Raw genomic sequence first — 18,009 nt, 5'->3', positions numbered from 1 at the left:
TTGCATGAGCAGGGGAAGGGCAGAAGGAGAGAGAGAGAATCTTAAGCAGGCTCCATGTGTGAATAATTGAATGTTTTGTATGTGTAGTCTCTGGGAAATTGAGAATTTAAAAGTTTTTTGTTTTGTTTTGTTTTTTTTGAGAGAGAGATATACAGAGACACAGTCTTAAGCAGGCTCCATACTCAGCCCAGAGCCTGACAACATACTGGGATCTCACAACATACTGGGATCATGACCTGAGCCGAAATTAAAAGTCAGACGCTCAGCCAACTGAGCTGCCCAGGTGCCCCTAAAAGTTCTTTGATTTTTTGCATAAGTTGCCAAATTTGCTTGGGATATGTGATGATTTTGATCACCAAATTATTTAAATAGATAAATAGTACATTTAACAAATCTATATTAAGATTAAATTAAGTGCAGTATAGGGGCGCCTGGGTGGCTCAGTCGGTTAAGCGGCCGACTTCAGCTCAGGTCATGAGCTCGTGGTCCGTGAGTTCGAGCCCCGCGTCGGGCTCTGTGCTGACAGCTCAGAGCCTGGAGCCTGTTTTAGATTCTGTGTCTCCCTCTCTCTGACCCTCCCCCATTCATGCTCTCTCTCTGTCTCAAAAATGAATAAACGTTAAAAAAAAAAAAATTAAGTGCAGTATAATTCTTTTTATTTGCAATTTGCCTTAAAATCTTTCAGTGTTTTTACCTCTATATATCACTTTAGCTTCGTAAGGACCCGTTCCATTATTGTTTTTGTCTGCTTGGGCTGCCATAGCAAACTACCACAGAGTAGGTGGTTTAACAACAGGAATTTATTGGTTGGGCAGTCCAAGATCCAGGTGCTGGCTAATTTCAGTACCCTGTTGGGGACTGTCTTCCTGGCTTGCTGCCTTTTGGCTATGTCCTCATACAGCAGAGGGGGACCTCTTAGCCTCTTTCTCTTCTTTTAAGGACACTGATCTCATTGTGGAGACCCCACCTTCATTTCCTCTTCTAAACCTACTTATCTCCTATAGACTTCATCTCCAAATATCAGCATCTTGAGGGTTAGAGCTTCAACACATGAATTTTTGGGGGTGGGGAACACATTCAGCTCATAACACCTATGAAAGGAAGTATTTTCTCAACTTATAGATGAGAATATTGATCCCAGAGTTGTTTAAATTAATTCTGAACATTACCTAGCTAGTAAGTTAGAGAACTAGTTTCTTAAATCACATACCCTTGTTTTTACCATTAATGCAACAATTTAAGTCTGCAAATCAGAAATCATGTGTTATGTGGTTATTTCCCAGCCTGACTATAATTCATCTCTATCTCTGACAGTATTTCAGATTCCTGCCAAAAAAATGAAGTTGCTCCTGGTTTGTTGAACACACATTGTGCTCTTCTGAGATTTTCTTCTTTCTTCCTGTGAAAGGTCCATTATCCACCACTTCCAGGAAACTTGTCCTGATTCTTTTTTCATTTTGTTTCTTAGATGAGTGTCTATCAATGGAGGCCTGGACTTACAATTAAAAAAAAATTTTTTTTAACGTTTATTTATTTTTGAGACAGAGAGAGACAGAGCATGAACGCGGGAGGGTCAGAGAGAGAGAGAGGGAGACACAGAATCTGAAACAGGCTCCGGGCTCTGAGCCATCAGCCCAGAGCCTGACGCGGGGCTCGAACTCCCGGACCGCGAGATCATGACCTGAGCCGAAGTCGGCCGCTTAACCGACTGAGCCACCCAGGCGCCCCTGAACTTACAATCTTAAATTAGTATGTGCTTATTTATTTTTTTGTTCATGGTTCTCTCTCTCTCTCTCTCTCTTTTTTAAGTAGAACAGTTCTAAATTTCAGTTTTTTGCACTGTTTGTTCCTAAATATCTCTTACCTATTTGTTTTGTTTTGAATGATCTCATTTATACTTTTTTCAGTTACTTTTTACATCTTTTTTTTTCTAACCTGCAGCCACCAAGTCCTAAACCTCTTCTGGCTTCCATTTTCTCTCGAATTCTACTAGCTTTATCCCTACTTAAACTATTATTTTCTTCTCAACTGTTGTGGAAACTTCTTATGATTTGACTCCTTTTCTTTAGCCACTTTAATTTTCTTCCATTCTCTTCTCCGTACTACACCTAGAGTGATATTTGAAAGCAGCAGAGGGCCTGCCCGCAGTAGCAGTAAAATAGTTACTGAATGAATCAAAAGGTACTGATGTCTGCTGTCTTGCTTGTCCCTGCAGTCAAGCATTTGAGTAGCAGGAGATTGTCGAAGGATTGCACACCAAACATACTTGGTATTGGGTGTCATGTTCTTTTGTAGTTCATGAGGCATCCCAGCTTCCTTCTGTTCTTCCTCCCACCCCTTCTTTATTAACCATCTCACCTCAGGCACAGGTTTATCTTTGTGTTTGGCTCTTTATTTAGAATCTGGTTACCTTATGGGACTTTAAACATGAATATAGAAAATGAATTATACGGGTTTTCCCCCCCTTATCAGGAAGCAGCAATAGTGTGTCCTTCTGGAGTTTAGTTTTAACTTTACTACTTTTGTGCTCTAATTCTTGCATCTACAGCACATTCTTATTTGATTCTTAGAACATCCTTAACCATTAAAAAACATAATGCCTCCTCCAAAGGGAACTGAAGTTCTGAGAACTAAAGTGACTCCTTTTATTTAATTTTGGGAAATTTCTAAACTTCACAAAATAGAGAATTATATAATGAACCTCCTCCTGTTACCCAATTTCAACATGAGTGATCTTGTTTCATCCAAACCCCACATTACTTCCCTGCCCCCCCCATTATTTTGAAATAAATACTATAATTTTATATGTAAATACTTCAGTTAAAATGACTTTTTCAAGGGCACAAAGATAGCTGGTGAAAGCCAGAACTCGAATCTTGAAGAGTGTCCGCGTTCAATGGACAATACAGCCCTTGCTGTTCAGTGTTGGGCCTGACCATTCCTACTGTAAAGTAGTGACACTGATGTTCACAGGCCACACATTGTTTAAAAAGCTTCTAGTTTTAACTTACGTATCAAGCGATCTAAGAATAACAGAATAGTAAAGGAACATTATCCCCAGTCTTGTTACTCTCAAATGTTAGTTATTTTCATTACTTTATAGTGGTACCTTTCATAGTTCTAACGTCTGTGTCATTCATGTGAACATTTTTAGTAGAGGTCATATTGCCAAGTGCTTATTTCCTTTTTCTAGGGTTTATTACTTCTTGTTCTGTAAGGAAAACAAACAGCAAACTCAATTATAGCATGTTGTTTCCTTTTAAACTGGGAAATTTACTTGGTAATGGTTTTCTGAAGTTTGTTTGGGGTGGGGAGCTTTTCAATGCCTAGGGATAAATGCTTAAGTTAATTGATAGTTTGTCTCTGTGAATCATGGGGATAAACTTGTTTCTTCTTTTGGAGTAATTGTTTGCATGGAGAGTAGGTTGAAATTCCTGAAAAGAATCTGAATGTTTGAAGTCTGAAACATCTTGGTGGTAAATGATTCTTCTTTCTGTCACTAGATTGAACTTAAGTTTCAGTTTGACAGCATAGAATGTGCTACTAAGAAGTGCTCTTACTAATGAAGAAAGAAGTGATAGAAAATGTGTAGTCTATAATTGTATTGATTAAAATACTTGAAATTTGTTGTCTTGAAAACATATGTGGTATATTTAAAATATTATTTCCTACTTTATTGAGAAACTTTGTAAAATGCTCCGTTCTTATTTTTCCCCCAGGGAGCAGTATTCAAGTGAATAATACTTGCAGTTAATGTAACCATGTATCCGTGTTTTAATAGGCATCAAGCATGATGGAACCATGTGTGATACCTGCCGCCAGCAACCAATCATTGGCATTCGATGGAAATGTGCAGAATGTACAAATTATGATTTGTGCACTGTTTGTTATCATGGAGATAAACATCATTTAAGACATCGCTTTTATAGAATTACTACACCAGGAAGTGAGCGGTAGGGTAAACAGTTTTTTCTTCAGTTGCAATTCCTTGTTTGTATTCAGCTTTTTATACTATTGAGCCTTAAAAGTAGGATTTAAAAATAGTGTCTGACAGCTGGTTTAGTACCAGAGGTAGGAGATAACAGGCTAGTTGTGGAGCAGGCCTGCCATATAGTGAGAAAAGAGCTCTGTGAAGATGGAGCTGTACATATTTTTCCAAGGTAATCTGGGCTGTTCATCTCTAGCATGGAGACTTGGCACCCCTCAATATTTGGAAATGCAAGGGCAGCCCAGAAGGCTGATTATTTTCTTCTCACTGTTCTATTCTGTTAATCACTACCAAAAGAACACTAGGGCCCATTGATTGAGTCAACAGGCATTTATTAAGACTTGTGGCAGCTACTGTGCTTATGTGAATTTGAAGAAAACGAAGACACAGTATTCCTAAGGAGTTCATAAACTAAGGGATTATTTGACCAACATGATTATCATGTGATGTTTTGGACTGTATGTAGAGATTATTAGCATTAAAGTGTTTTAGCAAAGAGAGAGAGGAATATCATGAAGTGGTACAGAATTTCAGGTGATTGAGTCTTTTTACATAGATGTGAATAGTATATAGGAGCAAGAGTCTAGCCAGTCATAGGGAGGCAGCAGTAGTAGAAAAATGGATTTGGGTATTAGCCTGTCCCAGTTCAAATCCTTGGCCTGCTATTTATTAACTGAGTGGCTTTGAACAAGTTGTTTATTTTTGACTTTTGTTTATAATTTTTAAAGTTAGGGTACAATAAAGACATTGTAAAAATAAGTAGAATAATGAGATAAAAGTAGAAAAACAAAAGAGAAACCCCAAACCTTTTTGATTTTATGAATAAGAAGGATATAGAAGAATAAGGGATAGATGGTCTTGGAGAGCCAAGCTGGTCCAGATTGTTTGAGTATAGAATTTTTTCAAGGCCTGTAGTCTGCTGTAAGGATTCAATACTTTGGAGGCAAGTTAGTGTCAGGTCAAATCCAGGCCACGGATGTATTTTACTTGGTCCATACTGTGCTCTAAATTTTTGAACACACACACACACACACACACACACACACACACACACACCCAAATCCCTAACCCCTAACCCCTAACCCCTAATGTCAGCAGTGGGCCTGCATTTATTCATTTAACTCTGGTCAGCAACAGTTGGCTGAAGCAGAGTACCACCTGCACCCTTTAGACGAATCATGGTCTTCAGTTCACGGAAGTCCCTGCAACTCCCTATTGTCTTCCTGAGCGTGGGGTCAAATGCCAGTTGGCATTTGTCATTGTGGTGTTTGTTGTCTTTTTTTGGCCTTAATTTAGGTTACTTTCTTGATGGTTTTAGAGATTTGAATTTGTCTCTTCTTAAGTGGTGAAGGAAATAGTGATACTCTGAAGTGGTTGGACTGGATTCATATGTTGATTCCATTACTATTTAGCTTTTGTGACCTTGGGTAAATCACTTACCTCTTTGAGACTCTATTTCCTCATTTGTGAAATGGATAAAATAACAATACCTTTCTCTTAAGGAGTGTAACAGACTTTTACACTTATGGTAAAAGCTCAGTAAATATTAGATATTATCACTATTCTAACTACTGTCATCATCATCATAACCTGTGGAATGTAAAGGTATTTATGTATCATGCTATTAAGTATTAACTAGAACAGAGAAAACTCTTTTATATTTTTAAAGTAACCTTCTTTATAATTTTATTTTAAAAAATAAATTGCTGTTAACCTATTTCTTTTTTTTTTTAACCTATTTCTGTATAACTTAAAAATAATTTCATTTTTAGGGTTCTGTTAGAGTCTCGTAGAAAATCTAAGAAGATTACAGCCAGAGGGATCTTTGCAGGTGCCAGAGTGGTACGAGGAGTGGACTGGCAGTGGGAAGATCAGGATGGAGGAAATGGACGTAGGGGAAAGGTGAAACTTTTTTATCAATTCATCATGTTATTCTAGAATATTGTATGTTCAGAAGATTTTTATTATTATAATTGAATTTCTTGGCCCATTTTTTCCTGTGTCACTAACAGTTTTTTAAAATCTTCATTTCTTTTTTTTCCCGGAAGAAAAAAGATTGTTCCTGCTCGGTTGTAAATATTGACATTCATGGAGAAGGTTGTTGGGTAGATTTTACCTTTCCACTTTTAGGCTTCATATTGCCATTTTGTTGCCCAGAATGCTTTTCTGAGGATCCTGTTTGGGCCAGTCCTTCTTAAATAGTATGTCATGCTTTTGACATTCTTGTTACTAACATTTCACTTGAATTTACTTGTTTTATATTTCATTCCCTTGAAGGCCTGTTTCTAGGCAGCTACTTTTGTTATCCAGTATACTTAACTCTGTTGCCCTTCTCAGGTAAATCGTCCAGGAATCAAATTACAGCAGTTATTCTGAGCAGAATTTTGTATAGCCTGTTTAATTGGGGTGGGATAGCCAGAGATATTGGGGTAAGTGGGTTGTTGGTTTCATTTATTTTGGATTTTATGTTGCTTTTGCTGATTATTCATTCATTGATTCAGTCAGTCAACTAATCTTGAACATGTATTGTTTGGTGTTATGCTAGATGCTAGATGTACTGAAATGAGTAACATTTCACGTATGAGACTTAGATGTCAGTCACTATCTGTTCATTCTACTGTTACCTTCTTGAAAAAATTGTTTTTAGCATTGGTGAATGATGATTTTAAAGTCTTTGTCATTGGAGCACCTGGATGGCTCCGTTCTTAAGAGCGTCAGAACTCTTGATTTTGGCTCATGTCATGATTTCACAGTTTGTGGGCTTGAGCCCGGCAACAGGCTCTGCACTGACAGTGTGGATCCTGCTTGAGATTCTCTGTCTCCCTCTCTCTCTCTGCCCCTCCCTTGCTCGTGTGTGTGTGTGTGTGTGTGTGTGTGTGTGTGTGAGAGAGAGATGCTCGCTCTCTCTCAAAAGAAATAAATAAATAAACTTAAAAGTTTTGGTCATCTGAAAACTCTCTTTAAAAAAAGTTTTTTTAATGTTTAGTTTTGAGAGAGAGAGAGAGAGCGAGAGCAGGAGCAAGCATGAGTGGGGGAGGGGCAGAGAGAGAGGGAGACACAGAATCTGAAGCAGGATTCAGGCTCCGAGCTGTCAGCACAGAGCCCGATGCAGGGCTTGAACTCACAAACCACGAGATCATGACCTGAGCCGAAGTCAGATGCTTAACCGACTGAGCCACCCAGGTGCCCCTAGAGAGCCGGTTTATCTTGAATCATTCTGAGGATCTGGCCAAAGATTTTAAATTTTGTAAGGAATAATGGATTTAAAATAATACACTGTTTTTAAAAGGAACCCTTTAAGAATATAAATCTAACATTTTATATTGAATTGTGTATTTTCTGATGATCTGTTACTATAATCACCAAGCCTCCCAATCCAGTATTTCTACAATGATTTTTGGAATTACCTTATAATTCCTGGAAAAATGTCTCTAATTATAATTCAGTTATATATTAGAATTGACCTAGTTGACAAAATAGTATTTTTCATGATCCTGTTACAGAGGATGATAGCTGAAATGGTATTTAAGATTTTAAATATAATTAACTGAACTAACTTCTCCCCTTCCCTTTTAAAAATTGTTTTCTGCAACAATTCCCTTAGGTAACGGAAATCCAGGACTGGAGTGCATCAAGCCCACATAGTGCAGCATATGTTCTCTGGGATAATGGTGCTAAGAACCTTTACAGAGTTGGCTTTGAGGGCATGGTGAGTAGTAAGAGTCACAAAAGATAAAAATATTAGATAGATGAAAATAAAAATAGCCCTTATTGTATTTTTTTTTGTCATATGCTTTTGTCAGAATATAGCCATCTGAATTATGAATATGCAACAGGAGAAAAATCTGTAAAGTGAGGATTTAATAAAACTACATTTTTAGTACACTTGCTTAAAGTATGTAATAGTAAATATGCCCACTTGTCCATCGACTAATGAATGGATAAAGAAGATGTGGTGTGTATACACACACACACACATATATACACAATGGAATATCACTCAGCCATCAAAAAGAATAAAATCTTGCCATTTGCAAAAAAGTGGATACAGCTAGAATGTTTAATGCTCAGTGAAACAAGTCAATCAGAGAAAGGCAGATATCATGTGATGTAACTCATATGTGGATTTAAGAAATGAAACAGAAGAGCATAAAGTGGGGGGTGGGAAGTGGAAAGAGAAGAGAGGGAAACAAACCATAAGAGACTCTTAACAATAGAGAGCAAACCGAGGGTTGATAGAGGAAGATGAGTAGGGGAATGGGATAAATGGGTGATGGTCATTAAGGAGGGCACTTGTGATGAGCACTAGGTATTGTATGAAAGTGATAAATCACTGAATTCTATTCCAGACACCAATTTTGCACTGTTTGTTAACTAACTAAAATTTAAATTTAAAAAAAAAAAAGAAAGAAAAAAATAGTAAATATGATTTTGCCCTCAGTGAATATTTGGGTAACTTACTATATATTGATTGTGTAGAGCTGATCCCTTAAGAATCCAAGTTAGGGGCTTATTTATTAAAATCGATCTCAAAAAAATTTAGAATCATCTGTAAGGCTGCTCCTTAGCATGGACACAGAGTATAATATTATAATGAGGTTTTTATGGGATGTTTGTATTCTGGCTCTAGTAGCTAATAAAAGTATGAATTACATGGCACAAAAACAGACACATAGACCAATGGAATAGAATAGAAACCCCAGAACTAGACCCACAAACGTATGGCCAACTCATCTTTGACAAAGCAGGAAAGAACATCCAATGGAAAAAAGACAGTCTCTTTAACAAATGGTGCTGGGAGAACTGGACAGCAACATGCAGAAGATTGAAACTAGACCACTTTCTCACACCATTCGCAAAAATAAACTCAAAATGGATAAAGGACCTGAATGTGAGACAGGAAACCATCAAAACCCTAGAAGAGAAAGCAGGAAAAGACCTCTCTGACCTCAGCCGTAGCAATCTCTTACTCGACACATCCCCAAAGGCAAGGGAATTAAAAGCAAAAGTGAATTACTGGGACCTTATGAAGATAAAAAGCTTCTGCACAGCAAAGGAAACAACCAACAAAACGAAAAGGCAACCAACGGAATGGGAAAAGATATTTGCAAATGACATATCGGACAAAGGGCTAGTATCCAAAATCTATAAAGAGCTCACCAAACTCCACACCCGAAAAGCAAATAACCCAGTGAAGAAATGGGCAGAAAACATGAATAGACACTTCTCTAAAGAAGACATCCGGATGGCCAACAGGCACATGAAAAGATGTTCAGCGTCGCTCCTTATCAGGGAAATACAAATCAAAACCACACTCAGGTATCACCTCATGCCAGTCGAGTGGCCAAAATGAACAAATCAGGAGACTCTAGATGCTGGAGAGGATGTGGAGAAACGGGAACCCTCTTGCACTGTTGGTGGGAATGCAAATTGGTGCAGCCGCTCTGGAAAGCAGTGTGGAGGTTCCTCAGAAAATTAAAAATAGACCTACCCTATGACCCAGCAATAGCACTGCTAGGAATTTATCCAAGGGACACAGGAGTACTGATGCATAGGGGCACTTGTACCCCAATGTTCATAGCAGCACTCTCAACAATAGCCAAATTATGGAAAGAGCCTAAATGTCCATCAACTGATGAATGGATAAAGAAATTGTGGTTTATATACACAATGGAATACTACGTGGCAATGAGAAAAAATGAAATATGGCCTTTTGTAGCAACGTGGATGGAACTGGAGAGTGTGATGCTAAGTGAAATAAGCCATACAGAGAAAGACAGATACCATATGGTTTCACTCTTATGTGGATCCTGAGAAACTTAACAGGAACCCATGGGGGAGGGGAAGGAAAAAAAAAAAAGGTTAGAGTGGGAGAGAGCCAAAGCATAAGAGACTGTTGAGAACTGAGAGCAAACTGAGGGTTGATGGGGGGTGGGAGGGAGGAGAGGGTGGGTGATGGGTATTGAGGAGGGCACCTTTTGGGATGAGCACTGGGTGTTGTATGGAAACCAGTTTGACAATAAATTTCATATATAAATAAAAAAATAATAAAATTCTTAAAAAAAAAAGTATGAATTACAGTAGATGTTAAAGTTGTTTTTAAAGAGATTTTCCCCCTCTATTTTTATTTATTTTTAAAATTTTTATTCTGGTTATTTATTTATTTATTTTTAAGTAGGCTCCAAGCCCAGCGTGGGGCCTAATGCAGGGCTTGAACTCATGACCCTGAGATCAAGACTTGAGCTGAAATCAAGTCAGGCACTTAACCGACTGAGCCACCCAGGCACCCCTCCTTTTTAATTTATTTTTTATTTTTTATTTTTTTTTAATTTATTAAAAAAAATTTTTTTTTTTCAACGTTTATTCATCTTTGGGACAGAGAGAGACAGAGCATGAACGGGCGAGGGGCAGAGAGAGAGGGAGACACAGAATCGGAAACAGGCTCCAGGCTCTGAGCCATCAGCCCAGAGCCTGACGCGGGGCTCGAACTCACGGACCGTGAGATCGTGACCTGGCTGAAGTCGGACGCTTAACCGACTGCGCCACCCAGGCGCCCCACCCCTCCTTTTTTAAAGAGTAGTATTGGTAATTGAAAATGATTGACTTAGAAGCACTTTAAATTACTTAAGTGCTTAGGAGAATAATAGTGGTTTATTCAATGGATTGCCCTATATTTCTGCATTTCCTGGAAAACTGTTTAAATGTTGACCTCGGCTATTTAATTTATGAAGTACAACTAAATATATTAATGCCAAAACATTAATGCCTATCATATCTTTTCCATCTTGAATACATTCCTCCTCAAAGAATTTAAATTGGATTTTTTCCCAACTCTTATATGCCCTTGGTAGGAGGGGAAAAATATCCCACTGTCTGTTTGCCTTTAATTTATTCCATTTATTTTTAAAAGCCAGCAATGTAGACTCTAAGCAAATACTTCATTTACCAATTTTAATACTTGTATATTGCATTAGTTATCAGTTTTTCATTAGTATTAGTATTATTAGTATTTTTATGCCTTCTCCTGTTTTTAAATTGTGGATTTTTCTGGGAATTCTGACTGATTATTAACTTGCTTCAGATGAAGCCTTACAGGATGTATGTGCAGAGGTATTTAATAAGTAGTGTATATGTAGATTGATCCTTTTTGATGGCTGAGTAGTACTTCTCTGTATGATTATGCCATTATTTAATAAGGTTTCTGTTGGTGGTACCTCCATTTTTTAAAATTATTGCAAGATTTTTTTTTTAATTGTTGTAAGCATTGTTTCAGTAAACATCCTTAGACATATCTTTGCACATTTATGGGTATATTTCTTTAGGATAGATTCCTAGAAGTGGGATTGCTGGGTTAAAGTATCACATTAAAATAATTTGACCCATGTCTCTTTGGCTGAGACTGAGCTAAATGTGATGCTCTGGTGGGAAAGGAGGCTGTAAAAGAGAGTCTGTGTGTGTGTGTGTGTGTGTGTGTGTGTGTGTGTGTGTGTGTGTGTGTATGTGTATGTTAGGAACTATTAGATACTTTTAAATCTAAATTTTCCTAGTAACTTTCAAGGTTCTTCTAAGTTCATGTTTTCTGTACTTTTGATTATATCACTGCCTCCCCATTCAGATATTTAAATAATAGTATGTTTTCTTATAAAAACTAAGTGGGAAGGAACTTGAGTTAATCAATTTATGAAGTAAGGTCTAAAGTTTATGTAAATGGAAAATTACCTGGCCAGGAACCAAAAGACTAAATTTGGTCCTATCCTTTTCTTTTTTCTGGTTGTTTAGTTTTGGATATTTTTCTTTACTAAATGAGTTAATACCTGGCTTGTATATGTCATAAAATTGATTGAAAAGAGTAAATGAATTGAGTTCTTTTTTGTAAAAGTATTTTTAAAATAGAATGTGTTAGTTACATTTTAAATACTAGGTATTTGATGAGGGCCTATATGTGGTGTTGAAAATATTTTAGTGGTGAAGATCTCGGCATTTTCATTTTGAACTTTAAAGGAAAGCTAAAAGTAAAGTATGGCCTATCTGGAGATCAGGCTTTTAATTTTTGATGAGTGCTTTTGAAAGCAGTGTTTAGTGTTACTGTTAACCTAGAGCTACTCTTAACTTTTGCTGAGGGTATGTTCTGAATGAACATTTTTGCCTATTTTAGGTACTGAGCTATACTTGAAGTTTTCAAGCATGATTTTTCTGGTTTCTTTTCTTCTTCTTAGTCTGATCTCAAGTGTGTCCAGGATGCCAAAGGAGGTTCTTTCTACAGAGATCACTGCCCTGTGCTAGGTGAGTCAGCAGACTAGAGAAATTACTAACTAGCAGGTCAGGGTTCTTGGAATCAGAAATCTTTAAATGGGACTTTAAAAAAAAGTTATTTAAGGGATACTTTTTGGGTTTTATTTTGTTTTTTAAAACATTTGTTCTGGGGCGCCTGGGTGGCGCAGTCGGTTAAGCGTCCGACTTCAGCCAGGTCACGATCTCGCAGTCCGTGAGTTCGAGCCCTGCGTCAGGCTCTGGGCTGATGGCTCAGAGCCTGGAGCCTGTTTCCGATTCTGTGTCTCCCTCTCTCTCTGCCCCTCCCCCCTTCATGCTCTGTCTCTCTCTGTCCCAAAAATAAATAAACGTTGAAAAAAAAAATAATTTAAAACATTTGTTCTATTTTATCAGTTTATTTAGACTGAAAAGGTTGTCATGTCTTAAAAATTGGTATACCATTTATATGTCATATTTGAAACTTTGTCTTTTAGTTATAAACGTAGTGTTGAAAAATTTTGTGTTAGATTATCAGTATGTCTTACATATTGAGAATGGAATCTGACAATTTAATGCTTATAAATTCCTTAGAAGTTTTATAAAATTGCCTTAAAAAAAAAGTTTTATTTATTTGAGGGCGGGAGGGGGCAGAGCAAGAGAAAGAGAGAGAGAGAGAGAGAATCCCAAGCAGGCTCCAAGCTGTCAGCATGGAGTCAGACTTGGGCCTCTAATCCACGAACCATGAGATCATGACCTGAGCTGAAACCAAGAGTCTGATGCTCAACAGACTGAGCCACCCAGGCACCCCTAAAATTGCCTTCTTAATACAAAAAAGGTTTGAAGATTAAGGTTATATAATAAATATAATTTTTCATGTGCCATTAAAGTAAGGGATAAGGAAACCAAATTCTTTATTTTATAGATTCTTTATTGTGGCCACAGTAAACATTTACCACAGTATTCAGATTAAGGTTTTAGTCTGTGAATGTTTGCCTTTTCATGTGAGCTCGGTGTTGCTTTTTTAAAATCATTTGATTTCCCTTCTGGCTAAAAAGTGTTATTTTTTTGCAGCATACCCTGATTTTCTTTTTCTTTTTTTTTTTTTTTAAGGACTGTAGAAGAAGTACTTATATTTTGACAAGATCATTACTTTTCCATGTTTCAGAAATTTCCTTCTTTAGAATCAACATATTTTTTGGATCCCTCATCATAGTGTTTTATGATCATGAATCCTTTATCCCAGAGCTAGGTTTTTTTTTCTTTTTTTTTTTTTTTAATTTTAAAATTTATTTATTTTGAGAGTCAGCGAGCAGGGGAGGGGCAGAGAGAGGGAGAGAGACAGATTCCCAGGCAGGCTCCACACTGTCAGTGCTTGGAGCCCAGTGCAGGGTGGGAACCCATAAATTGTGAGATCATGACCTGAGCCGAAATCAAGAGTCAGACACTTAATTGACTGAGCCACCCAGGTGCCCCTATCCCAGACTTAGCTTTGAGAATAATATAGGGAATGGGCTTTTAAATATCTAAAGATGCTCTTTAGGAAAAAAAATCAAAAGGGCCATTTGGTAAAAAATAGTACCAAGCACTTCAGAGAAGAAAATAATTTTAAGATTCTCTTTCATATTCTCTAGCTGGTTATGGTGGCTGTAGTTTGTTACTGAACCTCAATAACTGTCTAATTGTAGTTATTGCAGGAATAGTCAACAAGTCATCCAGGCAGAAAAGTGAACATTTTAAAAACCCAGAACTTTGTACTTTGATATAGGGTTATTGTTCGGTTGTTGTTATGAATCATCACATTATTTCAATTTGTGAGTCTGATTGTTTTTTTTCTTCTTATTTTTGAAGCTTCCTAGCTCCAGAATTTGATACTTAAAATATATTCTCAAAACATTTTAAAATTGGAGGGTAACTAAAACTAAAATATCTAGAGCTTGCTCTTGTTTAAAAATAATACAGTTGCATGCTATTGCAGGGGTTTTCCTTTACCTTTGTCAACTCCCTCTGCAATTACAGGTGAGCAGAATGGCAACAGGAATCCTGGTGGATTGCAGATTGGTGACCTGGTGAATATAGATCTTGACCTAGAAATTGTACAGTCTTTGCAGCACGGTCATGGAGGATGGACTGATGGCATGTTTGAGACTTTAACTACAACTGGAACTGTTTGTGGCATTGATGAAGATCATGACATTGTAGTACAGTATCCAAGTGGCAATAGGTTGGTGATATTTCTTGATTTTTAGTAATGGCAAATAAAGTTAGTATATAGAAGAAAGAACCTTAGAGAAAGCAAATAATGTGCCATAATCAAAGACTCCTTTAAGCTAGCTCTTAAGATAGTAGCTAAAAATCCAGAATATGTTGGTAAAGTGGAGCGGAACAAATGATAAATGTGTGTGTGGTATGTATGTGAATTTATATGAATATGCTTATTATACAATGTTCTGTGCACTTTTTTTTTTTTTTCTGGAGGAGGAGAATACATTGTATTGGTATTAGGTCAAATACAGCTAAAAAGTTCTCTGTTCATAATACACCATATCAGTTTGCCCTGAATGAGAATAAAATTAGAACTCTGGCCCGTATCTCCAGTCATCTCTTGGTACCATAGCTTTTTCTTGCCACAGACGTGTGAATACACCAGTCCTTATTAGCAACATAGAATTACATGCATTTCTTCACTCTCTACCTTTGCACATACTACTTCTTCCATGCAGAATACCCTTTTCTCCTTTTCTGCCTCTTTGCCTGGATTAACTCCTGCATCCTGTAAATACTGAGCTTATATGTTTTGGGAACCTCCTCTCTTATTCCACAATCCCTGGTATATGTACATGCTATTCATATGTGTAGGTCTCCTGTTATATATGAAAATAGTTATTTATTTTACATTTAGGTTGTGAGTTTCTTGGAGCCTTTGATTTATTTGCTCTTAGGGGCTAAAGTATATTCAGTTTACTGGCATGTTTATAGTATTTTATTTTATTTTTTAAAAAAATTATTTATTTTTTATTTTACAGAGAGAGAATGTGCATGAGCAGGGGAGAGGGCAGAGGGAGAGAGAAAGAGCAGAGGAGGGGTGGAGAGAGAGAGAGAGAGAGAGAGAGAGAGAGAGAGAGAGAGAGAATCCCAAGAACCCCAACATGGGGCTCATTCCCATGACCCTGGGATCATGGCCTGAGCTGAAATCAAGAGTTGGATGCTCAACCCACCCACTGAATCACCCATGCACCCGTTTATAGTATTTTAAAGAAAAAGCAGTAGTCAAATTGAACAATTGTCAAAGTTTTGTTACTGATATATGCATAAAGAAACAAACTTGTTCAGGTTCCTTAGGGGAGGGGTTATATATAGGATGAAGAAAATTAACATTAAGTTGTTTCCCAGTGTATAGAATTAGCTCTAATTGTGTTCAAATCTGAAGGATACACGTGGTCATACCAGGAGGTACAGAAATAGCGTTTGACAAAATCCAAGTCCCTTTCATGATAAAAACACTAAATAAAGTAGTAACGGAAGGGAACTTCTTTGCTGGTAAAGGACATCTATGAAAACCCACAGCCTAGGGTGCCTGGGTGGCTCAGTCATTTAAGCATCTAGCTCTTTCTTTTTTTTATTTTTTTATTCTAAAAATTTTTTTTAATGTTTTTTTATTTATTTTATTTTTTTCAACTTTTTTTTTTTTTTTTTTGGGACAGAGAGAGAGACAGAGCATGAACGGGGGAGGGGCAGAGAGAGAGGGAGACACAGAATTGGAAACAGGCTCCAGGCTCCGAGCCATCAGCCCAGAGCCTGATGCGGGGCTCGAACTCACGGACCTCGAGATCGTGACCTGGCTGAAGTCGGACGCTTAACCGACTGCGCCACCCAGGTGCCCCTAATGTTTATTTATTTTTGAGACAGAGAGAGACAGAGCATGAACGGGGGAGGGTCAGAGAGAGAGGGAGACACAGAATCTGAAGCAGGCTCCAGGCTCTGAGCTGTCAGCACAGAGCCTGACGTGGGGCTCGAACTCAGGGACCGTGAGATCATGACCTGAGCCGAAGTCGGACGCTTAACCAACTGAGCCACCCAGGCGCCCCTAAACATCCAGCTCTTGATTTTGGCTCAGGTCATGATCTTGTGTTTGGTGAGTTCAAGCCCTGCATTGGGGTCCACACCGACAGTGCAGAGCCTGCTTAGGATTCTGTCTCTCTCCTTCTCTTTCTCCTTCCCTGTGTGCGCGCTCTCTCTCTCTCTCTCTCTTTCCCTTTCTCTCTTTCTCTCTTTCTCTTTCTCTTTCTTTCTTTCTCTCTCTCTCCCTCTCATACACACACACACACACACACACACACACACACACACACACAAAATGAATAAAATAAACCCACAGCTAACCTCATACCCAACTGGTGAGAGACTGAATGCTTTTCCCCTAAGATCAGGAACAAAATAAAAATGTCTGCCCTCCCCACTTTTATTCAGCATTGTTCTAGAGGGTCTAGCCAGGGCAATTAGGCAAGAAAAAGAAATAAAAGGAAGAAGTAAGAGAAAAGGAGTTAAACCGTCTTTGTTCATAGGTGACATGATCTTGTGAATAGAAAAACCTAAGGAATCCACAGAAAACTGTTAGGACTAATAAGTGAGTTCTGCAAAGTTGAGAGATACAAGATCAATGTAGAAAAGTCAATTGTATTTTTGTATACTAGCAATGAGCAATTTGAAAATGAAATTAAGAAAAGTTTCATTTACAGTAGCATCACAAAGAATAAAATACCTAAGAATCAGTTCAGCCCAAGAAGTGCAAGACTTGGGGAGCCTTGCTGGCTCAGTTTGTAGAGCATGCAGCTCTTGATCTTGGGGTCATGAGTTTGAGCCCCATGTTGGATGTATAGATTACTTAAAAAAAAAAATTGCAAGACTTGTACACTGAAGACTACAAAACATTGTTGAAGGAAATTAAGGAAGACCTAAATAAATGGAAAGACATCTCATATTTATGGACCAGAAGATCTGATATTGTTCAGATTGTGTATCAGTTTCCTAGGGTTGCCATAACAAATTACCACAAACTGGGTGACTCAAACCATGGCACCTTATTCTTTCACAGTTTTGGAAAGCTAGAAGTCCAAAATCAAGGTGTTAGGGAGATTGGTTCCTTGTGTAGGCTCTGAGGGAGAATCTGTTCTATGCTTCTCTTAACTTCTGGTGGTTGTTGGCAATCCTTGGTGTTCCTTGGCTTGTAGTTGCATCATTCATTTCTCTGCCTCTGTCTTCACATGGCCTTCTCCTCTGTGAGTCTGTGTGTCCCTGTGTCTTCACGTGGCCTCCTTTTTTGGGGGGGCGGGTACACATTTTATTTTAAATGCATTCAAATCGACTGTTTGAGACTGAGAGCCATATGATCAGTCCTCCAGCCCAATATTTTATTTTGGTGCAGCTTAACCATCCATGAGGAAAGAACCCTGAGGAAACATGGAAGTAAGTTAATTGAGCTCATGATAATTCTAAAATCTTTTACAGAGAAAATGACCAAAGCTGATTTCACATGACCTTCTTATAAGGACACTAATCATTGGATTTAGGGCCCACCCTAATCCAGTATGACTTCATTTTAACTCGATTAAATCTGCAATGACCCTGTTTCTAAATATGGTCCCATTCAGAGGTATTGGGGATTAGGAGTTCAACATATTTTTTGGATGACATAATTCAGCCTATAACAGATGCCAGTTTTTCCCCAAACTAATCAACAAATTTAATGCAATCTGTATCAAAACCCTAGTACC

At 37.8% G+C, this 18,009-nt stretch overlaps 1 protein-coding gene across 1 annotated transcript in view; it reads left to right on the top strand.

Annotated features, from left to right (window-relative positions):
* The window catches only part of MIB1 (MIB E3 ubiquitin protein ligase 1), a 130,803-nt gene that overhangs the window by 17,246 nt on the left and 95,548 nt on the right, over positions 1-18,009 (top strand). The window contains exons 2-6 of the mRNA XM_040479243.1: positions 3,782-3,953; positions 5,761-5,890; positions 7,593-7,697; positions 12,205-12,271; positions 14,255-14,459. Of these exons, the coding sequence (XP_040335177.1) occupies positions 3,782-3,953; positions 5,761-5,890; positions 7,593-7,697; positions 12,205-12,271; positions 14,255-14,459 (679 nt within the window). The remainder of the gene's footprint in view (positions 1-3,781; positions 3,954-5,760; positions 5,891-7,592; positions 7,698-12,204; positions 12,272-14,254; positions 14,460-18,009) is intronic.

The sequence above is a fragment of the Herpailurus yagouaroundi genome, unplaced genomic scaffold (assembly GCF_014898765.1).
Source record: "Herpailurus yagouaroundi ecotype Mexico unplaced genomic scaffold, PumYag 142, whole genome shotgun sequence".
NCBI lineage: Eukaryota > Metazoa > Chordata > Mammalia > Carnivora > Felidae > Herpailurus > Herpailurus yagouaroundi.
Note: the sequence above shows the minus strand (reverse complement) of the source record. Positions and strands in the feature narration are given on the sequence as shown.